The sequence below is a fragment of the Eptatretus burgeri genome, chromosome 2 (genome assembly GCF_056783735.1).
Source record: "Eptatretus burgeri isolate ZD-2024b chromosome 2, Ebu_testis_v1, whole genome shotgun sequence".
Taxonomy (NCBI): domain Eukaryota; kingdom Metazoa; phylum Chordata; class Myxini; order Myxiniformes; family Myxinidae; genus Eptatretus; species Eptatretus burgeri.
This window is the reverse complement of record NC_140962.1, coordinates 159942076-159959707: the sequence shown is the minus strand read 5'-3', so window position 1 is coordinate 159959707 and position 17632 is coordinate 159942076. Positions and strand designations below refer to the sequence as shown.

General features: G+C 44.8%; 1 protein-coding gene across 3 annotated transcripts in view; it reads right to left on the bottom strand.

Moving 5' to 3' along the window:
• Positions 1-17632, bottom strand: part of LOC147033717 (filamin-C-like) — an 88974-nt gene that overhangs the window by 46325 nt on the left and 25017 nt on the right. The window contains exons 1-5 of one of the 3 annotated variants that reach the window (XM_085871860.1): positions 15118-15481; positions 6610-6855; positions 2229-2326; positions 1051-1198; positions 399-517 (exon numbers count right to left, since the gene is read on the bottom strand). In XM_085871860.1, the coding sequence (XP_085727986.1) occupies positions 399-517; positions 1051-1198; positions 2229-2326; positions 6610-6855; positions 15118-15409 (903 nt within the window). In that variant the 5' untranslated portion in view covers positions 15410-15481. Of the gene's footprint in view, positions 1-398; positions 518-1050; positions 1199-2228; positions 2327-6609; positions 6856-7093; positions 7122-15117; positions 15482-17632 lie in introns of those variants that run through there. The other 2 variants (XM_085871861.1, XM_085871862.1) reach the window with 2 other exon arrangements.

Genomic DNA, 17632 nt, shown 5'->3' with positions numbered 1-17632 from the left:
TCAAGACGAAGTAGCTCCTCAAGAATTGGATTTCTAAACAGCTTTATGTGACAAACTGCTCCACACTGAAGTTTAGTGGGGTTGCCATTTCCTATCTATCGGATGAGAGATCCACATTGGATTCAATTCAATGTTGATGTACACTACGAATGGCCATTCGGAGAACCACAACTATGACCCAGTCATGAATGGCGGGTCTCAATGTGCCGTCACAAACGGGGCACCAACGTGACGTGATACCGCAATGAGGAATGAGACAACCCACACCAACCAGCATCATTTTAAAAACTATTCTTAAAGAAACACTTTCCAGGTCATTAGACTCTGCGTCACGCAGACATGCATGTAATCTTCTGGAATCTTCCACGAACGCCTCTCATAACGATGAGACATCTCACCTCATCATCCTCTCCCGTCGGACCTTTCACAGAAACGGAGAGATCGCCTTGCCCGGCCCTCACAGTCTCCACCACAAATGCCGTGGGTTGCGTAGCCACGTTTCCTGAGGGTTCCACGCCTGTGACACATCGAGGCGAGAGGTCAGTGCAGGCACGAGCCACCGCAGCAGACTACATTTATTCATATATTATTAAACTACCGGCTGCCAACGGATCCTGCACAATTGGCACGACCCATCACCACCCGAGCGTGACCCTCGGCAGGCTGCCTCGGCCATACCGAGGAAGAGAGCCAAAGATGGCCTTGCGCTGCACGAATGTCAGGCTCGTTTCACTTCAAACGCACAAACACCTTGCCAAACGCGATGCATTAAAGGCTTGTTTGCGCAACCAAGGCTAGCAGTTCCGTGGCGGTGACGACAGCGGAGCTAATCATCACAACCGCCGGGCAATTACGAATGCTCCACCGCGGCTCCAGCACCGCAAGGCCAAGCACAGGAGAGTTGGTTTGACCAGAACTCCAAGGTTACAAAGAGCCTTTGGACATCATTTTAGGAGAACATCACGAACTGCTGAAAACTCAGAACCCACTTGTAATGAGGACAAATCACAGGCAGGAGAAACGGCGCACAAAGGCCACCACAGAGCGAACCTGGGCCGTACGCGCGGGCCTTCTTGGGGTTCAGCTTCGGTCGCAGAGGAGCTCCTGGCTTCAGTTTGGCCTTTGGGAACTGAGACAGGTACGTCATGACCGAGTACTCATCGACGTTTGGATCCACAATCTCCTCGGGAGTAATCACCTGAGGATGAGGACGAGACGATCAATAACTCAAGGAACCAAACACCGTGGTTGAGTTTCTGGAATGCCAGCCATTTGTAAAAACAATGAAACAAACTCGTACAGTAAGGGCAGTACAAATGACAATTTATTTTTTTGTTTTATATTAAAAGGAAACCACAGCGACAAGCAAAACACCTTTCACCCAATTGGTAACACCAAACTGCTCCAGTTATTGCGTCGCATGACACGTGACACGTAAAACGTGACTGCCACCCCAGAGGTTGCACTTTCAAATGCAGCTCCAGGTAGCGGTGTGACAGGTTACACTTCAAATGTTTCAGGAATCAAGCTATTCTCATGAGACTCAGCGCATTACTATTGGATAAAACCCAGGTGGCTCACTAATAATAATCATCATCATCATGTTCTACTTCAATCAAAGGGTTAGCAGTCATGACCCACTTTATCTTCAGGGACTACGAGACATGGTCTGTCCCCAGAACCACCACTAACCTGTGGATGGGTTTGAGGAGCACATCCAAGTGGACCCTTCAACACGGGGTTACTCAACAAACCCAAAAATATTGACTAATGTGATTAAAGGACAATGCCATACTCGTTATCAATGTTTGGAGATCACCGTCGATATATCCATGTCAAAGTGAATGATTAAACATGACAAAGACAATTCATGGTTAAAATCAATCACTTATTGAGGATTAACCATCACAATGCTGTGTGGAATGTTTGTCGGGTCATTCATTCCATGTTGGTTTACAAACTCCAAACGCTTCAAAACAAACCCCATGGTGTCTCGAAGAAGGTGTTCAAACCTTGATGACCAAAGGATTGCACCACCATGGGTTTCTTCCTTTACGGCGAATAAGGGGAAGGATCTGTACATCCCACAAGGTGTTCACGTTCGAGTAAAGCTGGGTATCCGAGCAGGTTTAGCATTTTCATTCGTACCTTCTCCATCATCCGATTAAAAGTTACAAAGGGTAAAGGCCCTAAAAGCCTGGAGGTCGTGTTCCCGACAAATGACCAACCTGGGGTACGCCGAGCCATTCGTCAGCTTGTTGCATTGCTTCACGAGCATTGTCCACCGGCTTCTCCTCGCTCCAGGTCTCCCAATCGGGGCACAGACCTGCCAGCCACCACAAAAATCATTAATCTTCAATATTACACAAATAGGGAGAGGCGAGTCATCTCGTGATGTATTCATTAATAAATAAAGTAAATTTTACTCTCACTAGGAGTACATGCATGGACCATAATACGGGTTTACTCCACACGGTATTGCAGGGCCATGAGAGAGTCATTCGTTGACCCCCCCCCCCCATACCAAAGTTTCCCACATGTGGGACCAACAAAGTTCCAGTAAAGATGGCTGTCCTGCAATAACAGCCATGGAGCGGTGAAGGCTCACAGTTTTCATGAGAGCATTTCAAACCATGTGACGTCCTTGGGAGTATGACAACACATGGCACGAATTGCATTTCGCGGAGCAATACGTACAATGGCTTGAAGGATTCTGAGAAGGATGGACGAGTATGTGATGACCAGCTTGGGAGATCAGCGGCCGATGCCACGGAAGACAATGTGGCCTGGATCGATGGACTGACGCAAAAGGATAAGCGACAGCCATCAGAGATCCATCTCATGGCTCAACATGAGATGTAACCCACAAACGTCTGGGTTCATGTAAAGTACTCCGTGGGTGCTAATCATGCTCAATGATGGATGCAAACACATGTTTGGGACTATCCCAGTCTTCTCCAGCGATAACAAGGAAAACACAGGATCTGTGTCATCAGGAGATTCGTTCGAGGTTATGAAACCATGTGGATTGGGATCCATGCAATGGAAGCTAGGAAAGTACTCGGAAAGTGAAGATCAGTATTCTAGGAACAAAAGGGTGTTCTAATCACCCAATCCAGTGTGGATTGAAACAGTAACATGTACAACACGTGCACGCACGCACGCATGGCAAGGGCCTCAGTACAATGCATCAAGGAGCTTGTAGTTTTACAAGTACCACTCTACCTTGCGGTGCGGCTCTCTCACCTTCCCACCATCCTCTGTTGGACCCAATGAAAGAAACAGATCGGAACTCTGGTGACGAGCTCCGAGTGGCAGGACAAGAATGGACCAGGGACCACATTATGAGATCAACCAAAATGATGGGAAGCGGTGGCAGACGTACGTGGTTGTGCAAGGAGATCAAGCTGAAAATTAACACACTTTTCTGTGCAGGTGAAGCATATTTAGTGGGTAGTTGGCTAGTTGACCCTCGTGGGGGGTGTGCACCAACATTTCGAAGAGAAGGTGAGGGACGGGACGAAAGAGGAGCATGATTGGACAATAACATAGTGCAGCATTTATTAACCAATGAAGGTCCAGTGTGATCGACGACAACAGGGCACGAGTTTCGTCCTTATCCCAGGTGATTAAATATTGTATCTAAAAGCAAACACCTTGAATGTAAATGTTATCGAAACAAAACATTTGGAAGGTGCACAACAATGAAGAGTCAAACGGTCGTGGTAAACAAAACTGACAGTCACATCGTTCGCAACACTAACGGACAGCACAGTTGGTGTAATACAATGACCTCATGGTGCAGCTGCAACCTACAACCTTTTATAGGCCTCAAATTATTGTGGGGAATAGCTGAGGAATGGTTTTTGCCACAAGTCTTTCAAGAACCTGATAAGCCAGGCCAGACATTGACCCAATGAGATTTGGGCAGGAATTTCTAACTTGTTCGGTGTGTCGGCGATAAGGCGCCCACTCTTCATGAAAGGCCAAAAATCGTGCCAAACAGACAAACACAATTGGCAACAACAATTTTTCACAACGAAATACCCATGGTAACAATGCTCAACTGGTCTCGAAAGAATGAATTACCACTGGAACCAGAGTCTGATGAGAAAAAAAAAACAAAAACACAACAACGACAGATCAGAGCAATTCGGACTATCGGGAACAATACTCGCTTTACACGACTCCCCAAAACCTTTACAACTACCGATCATTCAAAGAACAGAACTTGGCAGTTACGAGGGAGTAGCGAGACACACTGGTGGGAAATGGACCAAGGGATTCAATGTCTGCAACAAAATAATGTTCAAAATGGCGAATCGATATGAAAACACCAAAAGTCGGATTCTTGATTGCAATTGTGTCAATCCAAGAACCTGTGGAATAAACAAACCACAAACCATTCGGTTAGGAAATCAAAAAGGAGGAAACCCCAACGGCTGGCTCAGTCACGTGATCACAAGGGAAAAGTAAAAGGGGATTCAATTGTTACACAAAGGAAGCGAGTGCTGTGGGATAGCCAACACCTTGGGTCAAAAGGGCATGCGAGGGATGAATGAAAGGTTTTGATTCTGACAAAATGAACAGCATTCCGACCATTGAAGAAAGCTCAGGATTTTTTCAACACAGGCTCGAGCAAAGACCTGGGAAACGTCACGTGCTCACGGGCAAATGGGCATGAGGAGTCCAGGAATTTCAGCATCAATAATTGCTGAAGTTGATCCAAGATTGCAAAAACTCACCCACCATAGACAAACGTAATCGATGGGAAAGTGACCGATTACGCGAGACAAGTACAACCTAAATCATACAATGGAGGTGAAGAATGTCACGTGCTCGGGATTACGACTGCTTACAGCACGTGTCCTAATACGACCAAGTCCCAAAGGTGGAAACACCGGCTCAGATAAATTCCATCTCGTCTTCTGTTATCAGACCCTTCATCCCGCCGACGATGCACCAAATCCTGTGGCGAGTCAAATGGCTTGAAGCGACTGGTCCTCTCTCTTCCAGGAAGTTCAGATTGGAAGTCCGTCACATCCTCAAGCACTCTATAGATCACATTCAGTCTACTTCGAAACCAGCCAACAGGACAACATACAATCCAAACAAATCTGTCTCTAAATGTGTCACCGTCTCTCTCAAAGCATCGTATGATGAACCGTCCAATCGACCTACAACAAACCGCTTAAAGAAGTTCAGTCACTCAAAACTTTTGGACCATCAGCCACAATGTCTTGGGCAAACCGCGTATTCAAGTTGGCCTCCAAAGCTGCACAATGGAGGGATGCCCATTTAGCTGCTGAGGTCTTTCCTCAACATGACTGAACATCGTCAAACTGTGGATGAAGGCTTTACAGGTTTTAAGGAGTACTGCCCTCCGCTTTGGGCTGGTGCTGCAAAATCACCTTCCACATCTTGATGCTATGGTCCTCAAAATTATTGGAAGACACCGATGAAGCCGAATTTCTCAGCCTGTTCTCGCATCACAGAAAGGCTGGTTAATGCCTCCATCTTCCATTCTCTACCCTTTCCTTGCTTCCACATCCCCCCACCCACCCCCCTTCCAGGTTTCCGTAGGGCACACAGTCTGCTCGGATCGCACTTCTGGTGAAACTTCCAAAAAAAAAAAAAAAAAATCACAGCTTCCTGTTCACCAACACTCATTTATTTTCCCTAACAGTGAACCAACTTTTTACTCTTCAATCCCAAATTTCCCTCCAGTTTCAAAATGGGTGTGCATCAGGACATCACCCATTCCCACTCATGTGATCGATTCTACCCTCAATACCTCCTCTCTCCACGTTAATGTTTTCTCCTCATCATCCTTTCCAGTTTTTGTTCCATTGCTTTTTCCTCCCCCGTACGCTTTGTTTGAAGCAGCATCGCAAATGAAGGATACACGGCTTGTCAGCCCAAAGAGTGGAAAGGCCCAGTCCCAGGATTAGTGACTTCAATGCAAACTCGCAAGAACCGCAAGTGGAACAGCTGCAGCATCGAGGCAGCAATGTCGAACCGGCCGGATCTCCCAGAGCCAAACGTGCCCGCGCTTGCAAAGATACGACGACAATGGGAGCAGGCATGGTATGGAGTGAGAGTGAGCTCTGGGGACGAATACTGGGGACGGACTATCCTTGAGGCCATTCTCTCCATACCAAGCACAACCCCTTGCATCCCAATCTTCAAGAATGCCAACACCTCCACCAAGACCATCTCTTGTCCAAGTATTGCAGGAGGCTTGCACAAACTTGGCAACATGCTCACTGTATCACAATGCGAGTACTGACATTAATTAAATGAATGAACAATGATGATGATAATTACAAGAATATTTCATGCAAAATAACACACAAAGCGTTACCAAGTAAAGAAATACCATCATAATACACTTTGTGACCCTCTCAGTAATCACCTGGTAATTTTAAACAAAAATTGGAACCAAACATGTCCGGAATTAAAGTTGGGAGTACATACAACTGGACGTTTTCAGCATGTACAACTCAACCACCCCCAGAACCCTCATCTGGAGGACATGTGACCAAACTGTCTGCAGCTGAAATGTACACCACTAGTCTAATAGATTGTCCTAAAGCATCCGAAGCTTACCTGGGGCACAGCTGTCCACAAGAGCACCCAGAGTGCGGCCATTCTGCCAATCTTTGCTGAAGTTGCGCACCGGGATATCAGGAAGCTTGTTCTGGATCCATCCGAACAGACGCTGTTTCGGGGTTTGCTTCTTGGACGTGTCCTCCTCATCCTCCCACTCGGGCACGGAGATAGAGTAGTGGAGAATCAGCGTCCATACAAGGCCAAGGATCAGCTTCAGATTCCCATCCACAATGGCTTGGCTATCTGGAAGACACGTGACAATGGACGTGATAAGCCGGGATGCACCGTCGTAGGGATGAAGGGTACACATTACAGAAAATGGTCAATTTAACTCCCACCCTGACCACTAACCCACCTTGTATTATCGTATATTACACAAGTGTTGGAATCATTTACAATTGAAATTCGGACCATCGTTGTACATGTAAATTGTCACGCGTCTCAAACTGTTAATCCACCACCACCACCACCACCCAAATACCTTGAGTGTGCATTGTCGAGCCGAACCAAGAGGCAACATTGCTCCATCTTTTACAGCACCTTAAATTATCCATTCTCATTGGTTGTTTGTGTCCTTTCTGACGTCCCTAAACCGGCAAGTTTCCTGTTTGGAATGGTTTCCTATTTTGACTGCCAGGCAGGTGGACAGTGAATCCATTACCTTACTCCTGTACGCATGCGTGATCGGTACAAGGTTCCGCACAATGTGTAAAAATCTAGAGCCTAAGTTGGGCTAAACCGCACGTTCATGTTCCGATTAGCACAGACACACAGACGTCTGTACACAGACAAAGGGAACAAATTGCTAAACCCCACGGGTTAAAGATCGATACGACGCATCGCCATGTGCGCAAAGTACTCAGACAATCAAACGAGAGCACACCATGTTAAAAATCCAAAACTTGGAACCAGGCAAAGGAAATAAATTGGGTTCATGGAACAAGTGCTGGACCTCAGGTTGGCGGTTAAAACACGTGCTGAATGGTCAAGCCTGTGGTTCGGAAGAAACAAATCATCAGTAGCCTTGGCTGCTCAGGCCTTTATCAAATAACGCACAGCACGGGCTCATTTCCAGACTTCCTGTGGGCACATGACTGAGGATAACTTATCACACTGGTGGTTCCACCATGATACTAATGGAGCCAGATTAGACCAGGAAATGAAACTATGAAGAGGCTGATGTAGCCAAAGAGTCCCTGTTTCAACTCATTTCACACATCATCATTCCCACGCACCACCTCACTTATTCCCGTCTTGCACTTCTCACTAATAAAGAGGAACATCGAGGGCATTTCACAAGCTCTGTAGTAAACAAGGACACGTGACATCTCATTCAAAAGGACAGAGGATTCCATAAATGATAAACTCAACATTTACAAAATAAACCCTGAAACAGCATTCATGATCCAACAAGCGTGCTCCACTGAACGGAGTTGGAATTTCTCGGAGAGAAAGATCTGGTGAGAAAGGTCACGTGGTGAGTTTATCTGCACGAGCAGATTAGGTTGGGGTGGGGCAGGGTGTGGTGAGACCAGCAACAGGAAGCCAAGAAATCGTTTACTGAACAACAGCAGAGAAGACGACGAGACAGCCACAACTTGGAGGAATTCAACCCCCGCCCCTACCCTCCTCCTCCAGGGGAATATGAACAGCACTTTACCCAAAACCACACCTTCAACCTTTAGAACATTTCAATTAGTGTTGGAGAAAACGTTACATTTTCAAAATTCAAACTTCAAAACTTCAAATGGAAGAACACTCCGACAATCCCAATGACTCCCAGGTACGGTCTATAAGGGTGAACCTCTACAATCCCAATCAATGATTCCCAGGTACGGTCAACAAGGGTGAACCTCGACAATCCCAATGACTCCCAGGTACGGTCTACAAGGGTGAACCTCCACAATCCCAATCAATGATTCCCAGGTACGCTCTACAAGGGTTAACCTCTACAAACCCAATCGATGATTCCCAGGTATGGTCTACAAAGGTGAACCTCAACAATCCCAATCAATGATTCCCAGGTATGGTCACCGTCTCCCAGGTATGAACCTCAACAATCCCAATCAATGACTCCCAGGTACGGTCTACAAGGGTGAACCTCGACAATCCCAATCAATGACTCCATGGCATGGTCTACATGGGTGCACCCCATCTACAATCCCAATCAAGACATTGTGTACAAGAGATATTGATGGGCGAGCATGAGGCACAGTGTCAAAGCCAGAGGCACAGCTCGCAGCATGCAAAGGCACGTTCAGCACCCTGGGCACGCAGCCCAAGTGCCAATTCTGGGGCAGTTAACATAAAAAGGGTAAGGCGTCCGTAAACACCATTGTGTTAGTTACGCAAATGTAAAGTTAAACAGCAAGGCAAGTTTACAATGAGTCCAAGGAAAGCAATTTCACAATTTCTCTCAAGCATGCCACTGGTTTCAAACAAGGGCACAACCTAGGTGTGGTCTCTGGCACACAAGGGATCAGTAGAGGAAGGCAAAATTCCACATTCCAACAACACTTCGCTACACTCCAACATGCCTTCCAACAAAATTTGAATTGTCGAGTGGAGCACGTTACGCCGCAGGGTGAGATTACGAGCCGAGCTAGGGGAGCAAAAGAAACTTGGTATTTGATCAGAGTCGAGATCACTTGCAGGGCAAGGCCTCACGAGATAAACACAAAAGGCTTTGGTTTGAAAAAGAAAAACCTCGTTTATAAAGCTTGGGGAACACGTTTGTAACCAGCAATACCAAACAGGTCAACACAAACCTCACATTCCATCCCTGAGGGCACGTATGATACCTGTAACAGCAAATACAGGCCCAAGCAGCAGCAGGAGCCTGGATCTGAAAAGGGTCTTCAAAATATCCACAAAAAAATAATAATTGGGGTTTGAGCCACAACATGTCAAGGATGATCAAACCCTATGAACACCGCTACAATAGGGCGGTAGACACAGTCAGCCTACCTCGTACCTGTGGTGGTCACTCAAGCAATGAAACTACATCAATTTGAGGAAATGGTCAAACTCTGATTTATTATCTGTCTGAACACAGATCACAATTCTGGGTTCAAAATCCCATATTCTGTTGATGTGTCCACAATACACACCTTGTTGTTCTAAATCACACCAAGTACCGTCCTTGTCCTACACCTGGACAAACTTATCCACGAGTTTTAAATCCACGGATCTTCCAAAAAAAACCCAAAAAATTAAATTAAAATAAAAAAAAATGTACAAGGTATCGTCTTTGATACGACATCACAATGTTTAAACAATAGTAACGGAGGGGACAGGTTGGAGGAACTGCAACACGACATCACCTTGGGAGTACGACGACGATAGCAAGACTCGTTCTGAAATATCTAATCAATGTTTTCCAAGCCAATGGTTTGTAGGTGTACCACCAAAAAGGTCACGATTTGATCATCACAGACTGCAGGAATCATCTGACAAATGTAGAACTCAAATCAGAATGCTGCAAACACTGTACAAGCGAAGAGTCGTGCAATGGCACCAACCATGGTACAAATTCGTGCGTCAGATATACCGACTGCATACAACCCAGACGTCACCGAGGAGAGTGATCGATGCGAAACACAATGGAGGAAGGTTACCAGCCACTGCAGTTTTCAGATCAAATCAGACAACCACCGGTCCAGCACTTTTATGGGATCACATTACATCGTGGAACAGAGGGGGGACACCAAGCTTGCAACGTCCCATCAACAAAGCAAGTCAAAGCAATCAAAACAGGGGTTCGAGCTGCTACGAGAACCCAATGGGCATTACAAAAAAAAAAAAAAAAAAAAAAAAAGTGTCTTGGACGACTCAAAAGGTGTGCACTACATACACCTCCTGGGTCTCCAACAGAATTACAACATTTGCTCATGCTCTCATGCAATAAAGATGCAAATTAGGTTGACCACATGACAGGCGATCACAAAGACCCCCACCGCCTTCAAGCCTCGGCTCGAACGACCAAAGAGGAAGGGTAACCCGGCTGTACCCGACTTTAACGTGTGCCGAATGACAAATTAATTACCAATCTGCTTACGTCACATAAACTAGTGACTAGATAAGCAAAAGACAAGGTTCAACAGGTCTACATTTACCCGTTGGACCTTGGAATACCTTGCATACAAGAAATCATGAACAAGTTACTCAACTGCTACACCAGGTAAACATAGTTACCATTGGCAACGACATTGCAAGACTATTTACATTGAAACAGCAGAGGTAGAACATTACGGTAACAGGGTCGACCGAGTTAAGGTAGCAGCGATGTCGCATCCGATGGGACAAGTACAACGACTGGAACAAAGACCACACTAGATCGTTTTGGCTTTTTCATCAGATTTCGACCCTTTCCTGGTCAATGCACTCCCTTGAAAAATCCCCTTATGAACCAGCCCTCAGCCTTCCACCGAGCACAGACAACCGTTCATTTAAAGCCACAAACCTACAGACCTTCCAGTACCTTGGAATGGGTGTGACCATTAGCCATTTAAACACAACGATGTATGCAAGGCTAGGCCACATCAAGTAATTCCACCAAATCACAAAGCAGGTTCCCAACTTGGTAAAGATCAACACGGACAGTAATATGGGATAAACCGATTGGTTATCTCCACAATTGGGAGAGCAATGCCTTAACTTGATTGGGTCATTGTTGTGCAATTTAATCTTCAATTGCAAGGCAAGAGATTTAAACAAAAAAAAAATGCCGGAGAGATTACCGGCATCAAAAAAACAGTCTCGAATAGGCAGCCAGGCAGGCCATTTGGCACAAATGTTCATAGCAACCACAAAGGAACCGCCCAGTGGGTACACACACAAGGAGAGTCTCAAGCGATACACAGGAGGCGCCATAACTGGCACGTAAATTAGAGGTCTCGGGGAGCGACAAAGGAGCCGCCGCTCTATGGGCCTGTGGAGGCCGCAGATAACAGCACGGGCAAAGGCAGCAGGTCAAAAATATATTATACAATCGCTTCTGCATTACACTTTCACATCCATTATAGAACGTTTGCAATAATAAATAATAAATAATAGGCCAATTTGGGTTTGCTCGTTCAGGGTTTAAATCTGAATTGATAGCTCAATGCTCAAATCAAAGATACTATTATTTTGTCCAATGCTCTTCAACTCAGCTGTTGGTCGTCCTTCTCTCCAACCGCCCCCCGTTCTTTTTGTCCTGTTGCCTCCTGGTCAATTCTGTTATTGCTCTTCCACGAACCCAGATTCTGTATTCTGGTGGTTCCCAAACTTTTTTTTTTGTCCACGAACCAAAATTTGAAATCACCTTCACCCCACAACCCAAATGGTACTGGTACCGACAATAAAAATCAGAGAAAACGCTTTTGATGTGAACCCCCCACCCCCCCCCAAAAAAATGGGATTTTGAGGGGGGCAGGGTTCAAACCCATGCTATATAGAGTTTAAAAATATGTATATTTAAAAAAAAAAAAGGGGTCCACCAACATCCTAAATCACATGAAAGTAAACCAATGTCTACTACCCTCATCTGTGCCAAAAGCAAACAATTTATACATGTACAAACTCCTCCACAAGCACGGGATCACCAATTAAACAAATAAAGAACAAGCGAGACCGGTAACGGCTGCATCAGTAATTGGTAAACGTGGAAGCACCGAATGAGGGAGAACAATCGTAGCCAAACGACACGCATGGAATGTTTGAATCAATTAAACTAGTTGAACATGTTAACATCATTATTGTCACTCGACAACAAGTCAGTACAGGGAGAACATCGGTAATCTTCAAACGATGGACCAATCAAAATGTGGAATGGACATTGTTCACCAAACTCTTCCAGTGAAATCTGGCTGGTACCACTGGCTCAAGTTCAGCAATCGTCGTCCCAAGCACAGATGCTCATCTCGGAGGAAGTTCAGTTCAAATCTTCCCGATTTTTGGGCACCGTGCTTGATTTGCCAGGAAATCAGATCGTTCATCATTCCTGAACTCAGAGCACAGTCACCTGCGAGCTTTCTCGACTCGAACCAGTCTCCAGCAAGATTTATAACATACCTTGTATGAAGGATATGCAACTCCATACCAACTTTTAGTGGTGGAACCAACACCTCCTTATCAAAATAATGGAATGTTTCACCCCCGTACACCCAAACAGAGGTTTACCCTTCACACACATCACAGAAGTAAACAATAAACTAACCACCAACCTCAAAACTAGCACTTTAAATCTGGACATTCAAAACTCGCACACAAAGAACCAGTGTCAAGGATGAACAAAGAAAACAAAACTACAAACAATGGACGAGGCATAAAATAAAACTACAAACAAGAACAGCACTCGGTAGAGCACAATCTCGCCTCTCGCATTCATGCTCAACAAAAATACCATCGTTAACTGAAGATGCTACTATGATGGCCCACTACTCGCATCATCCATGGCACCCTATGTTGCAAACATTGCCATTATCCGGAGCTTTGTGGATTATCCATTGATTATCAAGATATTTAGGCCAACTTTTGTACACATTAAGGCTAAATTGTGTCAACAAAGATTTAAAAAAAAAAAAAAAAATTCAAAACTATATTCACCATAGCGAGTTGATCATACGTATGAAGTTTGGCATCCATCTGTTAAGCAGTTCCGGAGAAAATTTTTTAACGTTTATATTTTTAATCCAATATGGCCACCAGACCATGTGACTGATGATGCGAATGTCAGAAAATAAATTATGGACTCATAATTGGGTCGTACGTCAGATATATGAAGTTTCAGATTCAACCAATTATGCAGGGGGGGGGATACCAAGGAATAAACAAAACCACAGACAAGAAAAAAAAGAAAAAAAAAAAAAACCAACAAAACCACAAACAAGAAATAAAACAAACAAAAATAACAAAACCACAAACAAGGAATAAAACAAACAAAAACAACAAAACTACAAACAAGGAATAAAAGAAACAAAACCAAGAAAACCACAAACAAGGAATAAAACCAAAAAAATAAAAAAAAAATAAAAAAAACCACAAACAAGGAATAAAACAAACAAAAAAAAAAACAAACAAAAACCACAAACAAGAAAAAAAAACCACAAAGGAATAAAAAAAAAAACATAAACAAGGAATAAAACTAAAACAAAAAAAAATAAAACAAAACAAGACCAACACGGAATAAAACAAAATCACAAATACGGTGGATGAAGAAATAAACAAAACTACTAACAAGGTGGATGAAGGAATAAACAAAACCACCAACAAGGTGCATGAAGGAATAAACAAAACCACTGACAAGGTGCATGAAGGAATAAACAAAACCACTAACAAGGTGCATGAAGGAATAAACAAAACCACTAACAAGGTGGATGAAGGAATAAACAAAACCACGAACAAGGTGGATGAAGGAATAAACAAAACCACCAACAAGGTGGATGAAGGAATAAACAAAACCACCAACAAGGTGGATGAAGGAATAAACAAAACCACCAACAAGGTGGATGAAGGAATAAACAAAACCACCAACAAGGTGGATGAAGGAATACACAAAACCACCAACAAGGTGGATGAAGGAATAAACAAAACCACCAACAAGGTGGATGAAGGAATAAACAAAACCACCAACAAGGTGGATGAAGGAATAAACAAAACCACCAACAAGGTGGATGAAGGAATAAACAAAACCACTAACAATGTGGATGAAGGAATAAACAAAACCACTAACAAGGTGGATGAAGGAATAAACAAAACCACTAACAAGGTGGATGAAGGAATAAACAAAACCACGAACAAGGTGGATGAAGGAATAAACAAAACCACGAACAAGGTGGATGAAGGAATAAACAAAACTACTAACAAGGTGGATGAAGGAATAAACAAAACCACTAACAAGGTGGATGAAGGAATAAACAAAACTACCAACAAAGTGGATGAAGGAATAAACAAAACCACTAACAAAGTGGATGAAAGAATAAACAAAACCACTAACAAGGTGGATGAAGGAATAAACAAAACTACCAACAAAGTGGATGAAAGAATAAACAAAACCACTAACAAAGTGGATGAAAGAATAAACAAAACTACCAACAAGGTGTGGACGGCAAAACCAGGGATTATGGAAGCCGAAAATTCAGACTCGAATCCCCTTGACACACACACACATATATATATATATATATATATATATATATATATATATATATATATATATATATATATATATATATATATATATATATATATATATATATATATATATATATATATATATATATATATATATATATATAACGGAAATATCAATTTAATCATTTTATTTCGTCATTAAAAGTTCTTCACCCAGACGTGTCCCAATACCTAGGGAGAGTGGGACAGGTAATTACACAAAGAGGAGCCCACGAGGTCATATCAGGCGTTTGGGCGTCGCAACGAATCAGATTTATAACCCAAACGTGCAAGTCTCCCCCCCGGCACGGACGGACCCCCCGCAAGTACGGACTCCCCCCCCCCCCGTACCGATGGACACGAGCCTGATGTGCTCCCGCTCCAGGAACTCCAGTCCAACGGACACGTTCTCGAGCTGCATCTGCCGGATGATGGGACGCGCGTTGTGCTTGCGGGGCATCTTCTTCTGGCTCAGGACCTCGAGGAGCGCGATGAACCGCAGGCCGTCGCTCAGGTCCGTGTGGAGGTCATTGATCTGTTTGTGAACGCACTTCAGGTGCTCGTTGCACCACCTGGTGAACGTGTTCTGCTGAATCTTCTTCCAGGGCGCGTCCTGCGCCAGGTCCTTCTCCGTGGCCGGCATGGTGCGGCGGGTCCCGGAGTGACGGCGTGAAACAAGTCGCACGTGTCCCGAACGGGGCGCACAGGATCGGGCGGCACCTGTGGGCGTGTTTTATGCAACTTGTGGGCGTGTCTTGTCCAACTTGTGGGCGTGTCTTGTCCAACTTGTGGGCGTGTCTTGTCCAACTTGTGGGCGTGTTTCATGAAGCGTTTCCGCAGTGCGTCACACGGGGCGGGGTAATCGCGGCTGTGCAAGGGAAAGGTGATCGAGTAAAGGGAGGGGAGAGGGAAGAGTCCGGATAAAGCGGGGCCTTGGGAATGTGGGGACAAGGAAACGGGGACACCTGTGTAATGTGGGGACAAGGAAACGGGGACACCTGTGTAATGTGGGGACAAGGAAACGGGGACACCTATGTAATGTGGGGACAAGGAAACGGGGACACCTGTGTAATGTGGGGACAAGGAAACGGGGACACCTGTGTAATGTGGGGACAAGGAAACGGGGACACCTGTGTAATGTGGGGACAAGGAAACGGGGACACCTATGTAATGTGGGGACAAGGAAACGGGGACACCTATGTAATGTGGGGACAAGGAAACGGGGACACCTGTGTAATGTGGGGACAAGGAAACGGGGACACCTGTGTAATGTGGGGACAAGGAAACGGGGACACCTATGTAATGTGGGGACAAGGAAACGGGGACACCTGTGTAATGTGTATTCGCACTGAGTAGCGGGACAGTGGAGAGGGAGAGGGTGGAGCGATTGGGTGGGACCTGTCGACCCGAGGGTCCCCGTACGGACAGACCCAGGCAATGGTCCTTCCCACTTCCCAGGGACGGATTAAGGGTTCCGGTCCCCCGGTGGTGGGGGTTTGGTGACGTCAGAACCCTGACCCAACGACGACCCCTCCCACTCCCCTTCCCATCGTGTGACGTCACAACTCGCGATACCTGCCCTGCTCCCGGTGACAGTCTCAGGATATGTTCTGGACGATGACGAGCTCATTCAATATTTTATTTAATTATGGTTAATAAAGCCAAACTCTGTACAAACAATAAACAAGCGTCATGACCCGTGATGTACCAAAGTGAATCAACCGCATCAAAATCTGCAATCATGAGGGGGGTCCACGGAGGGGACGTGTCCCCCCCCCTTCCCACTAACAAAGGAGGATGAACCCCCCCCCCCCTTCCCCAAAACGGGTATTTTCTCTCTTCTCCGAAACCACCCATGGCAATTTCGATGAAACTTCACCACAACCTTCATCACCCATGATTTGCTTAAGTTTGTTCACAACATTAAAGAATTCAGGGTCGAAAGAGATCTGCGTGGGGGGGGGGGGTTGAGGGATTGTTGCTTCTGATCCAGGTGAGCTTCAGGACCGGCGGTCCTATTTCTATTATTATTGCGAATAAATAAAACCCCTCGCTAGGGAGATTGGGGGAGAGAGGGAGAGGGAGAGGGAGCAAGAGACAGAGAGACAGAGAGACAGACAGAGAGAGCAAGAGACAGAGAGACAGACAGAGAGACAGACACAGAGAGACAGACAGACAGAGAAAGAGAGAGCGAGACAGAGACAGAGAGAAAGAGAGACAATCCTATATATATATATATATATATATATATATATATATATATATATATATATATATATATATATATATATATCGATGATTACCAAATGAGGTTAAAAGTGCAATTAAAGATATGATTAATTATTACCAAACAAGGTCAAAAATGTAATTATTAAATATGTGATTAATGATTACCAAACGGATTTCAATTCACACTGATTCACCGTTTTATTCACCATGTCTCACATTCTGTTTTCTTCCCCCATTAATAATTAAACACACAATGGGAAAGTGTCATCATCGTTTGACAAGTCTCGACTCGCCCCCATACTCATCTCATAGCTAAACCATTCTCTGTCTCCTTCCTGCGAGCCCTGGGAGCAGTTTCTTCCCGATTTCGCCCCTTTTCGTCACTCCATCTGCTTCACTCACTGTGCAACAGTCATGAACACTCATGGTCACAATAAAACCAAGTACAGTACATGAACTCCATTTATTTGTTCTTCAACCTTTAATATGCACACAATACACATTACCTTGGTACCCTATTCCATCACTTACACCTGTATGACTGTGCTTCTCACATCACGTACACCTGTATGGCTGCACTTTTCACATCACTTACACCTGTATGGCTGTGCCTTTCACATCACTTACACCTGTATGG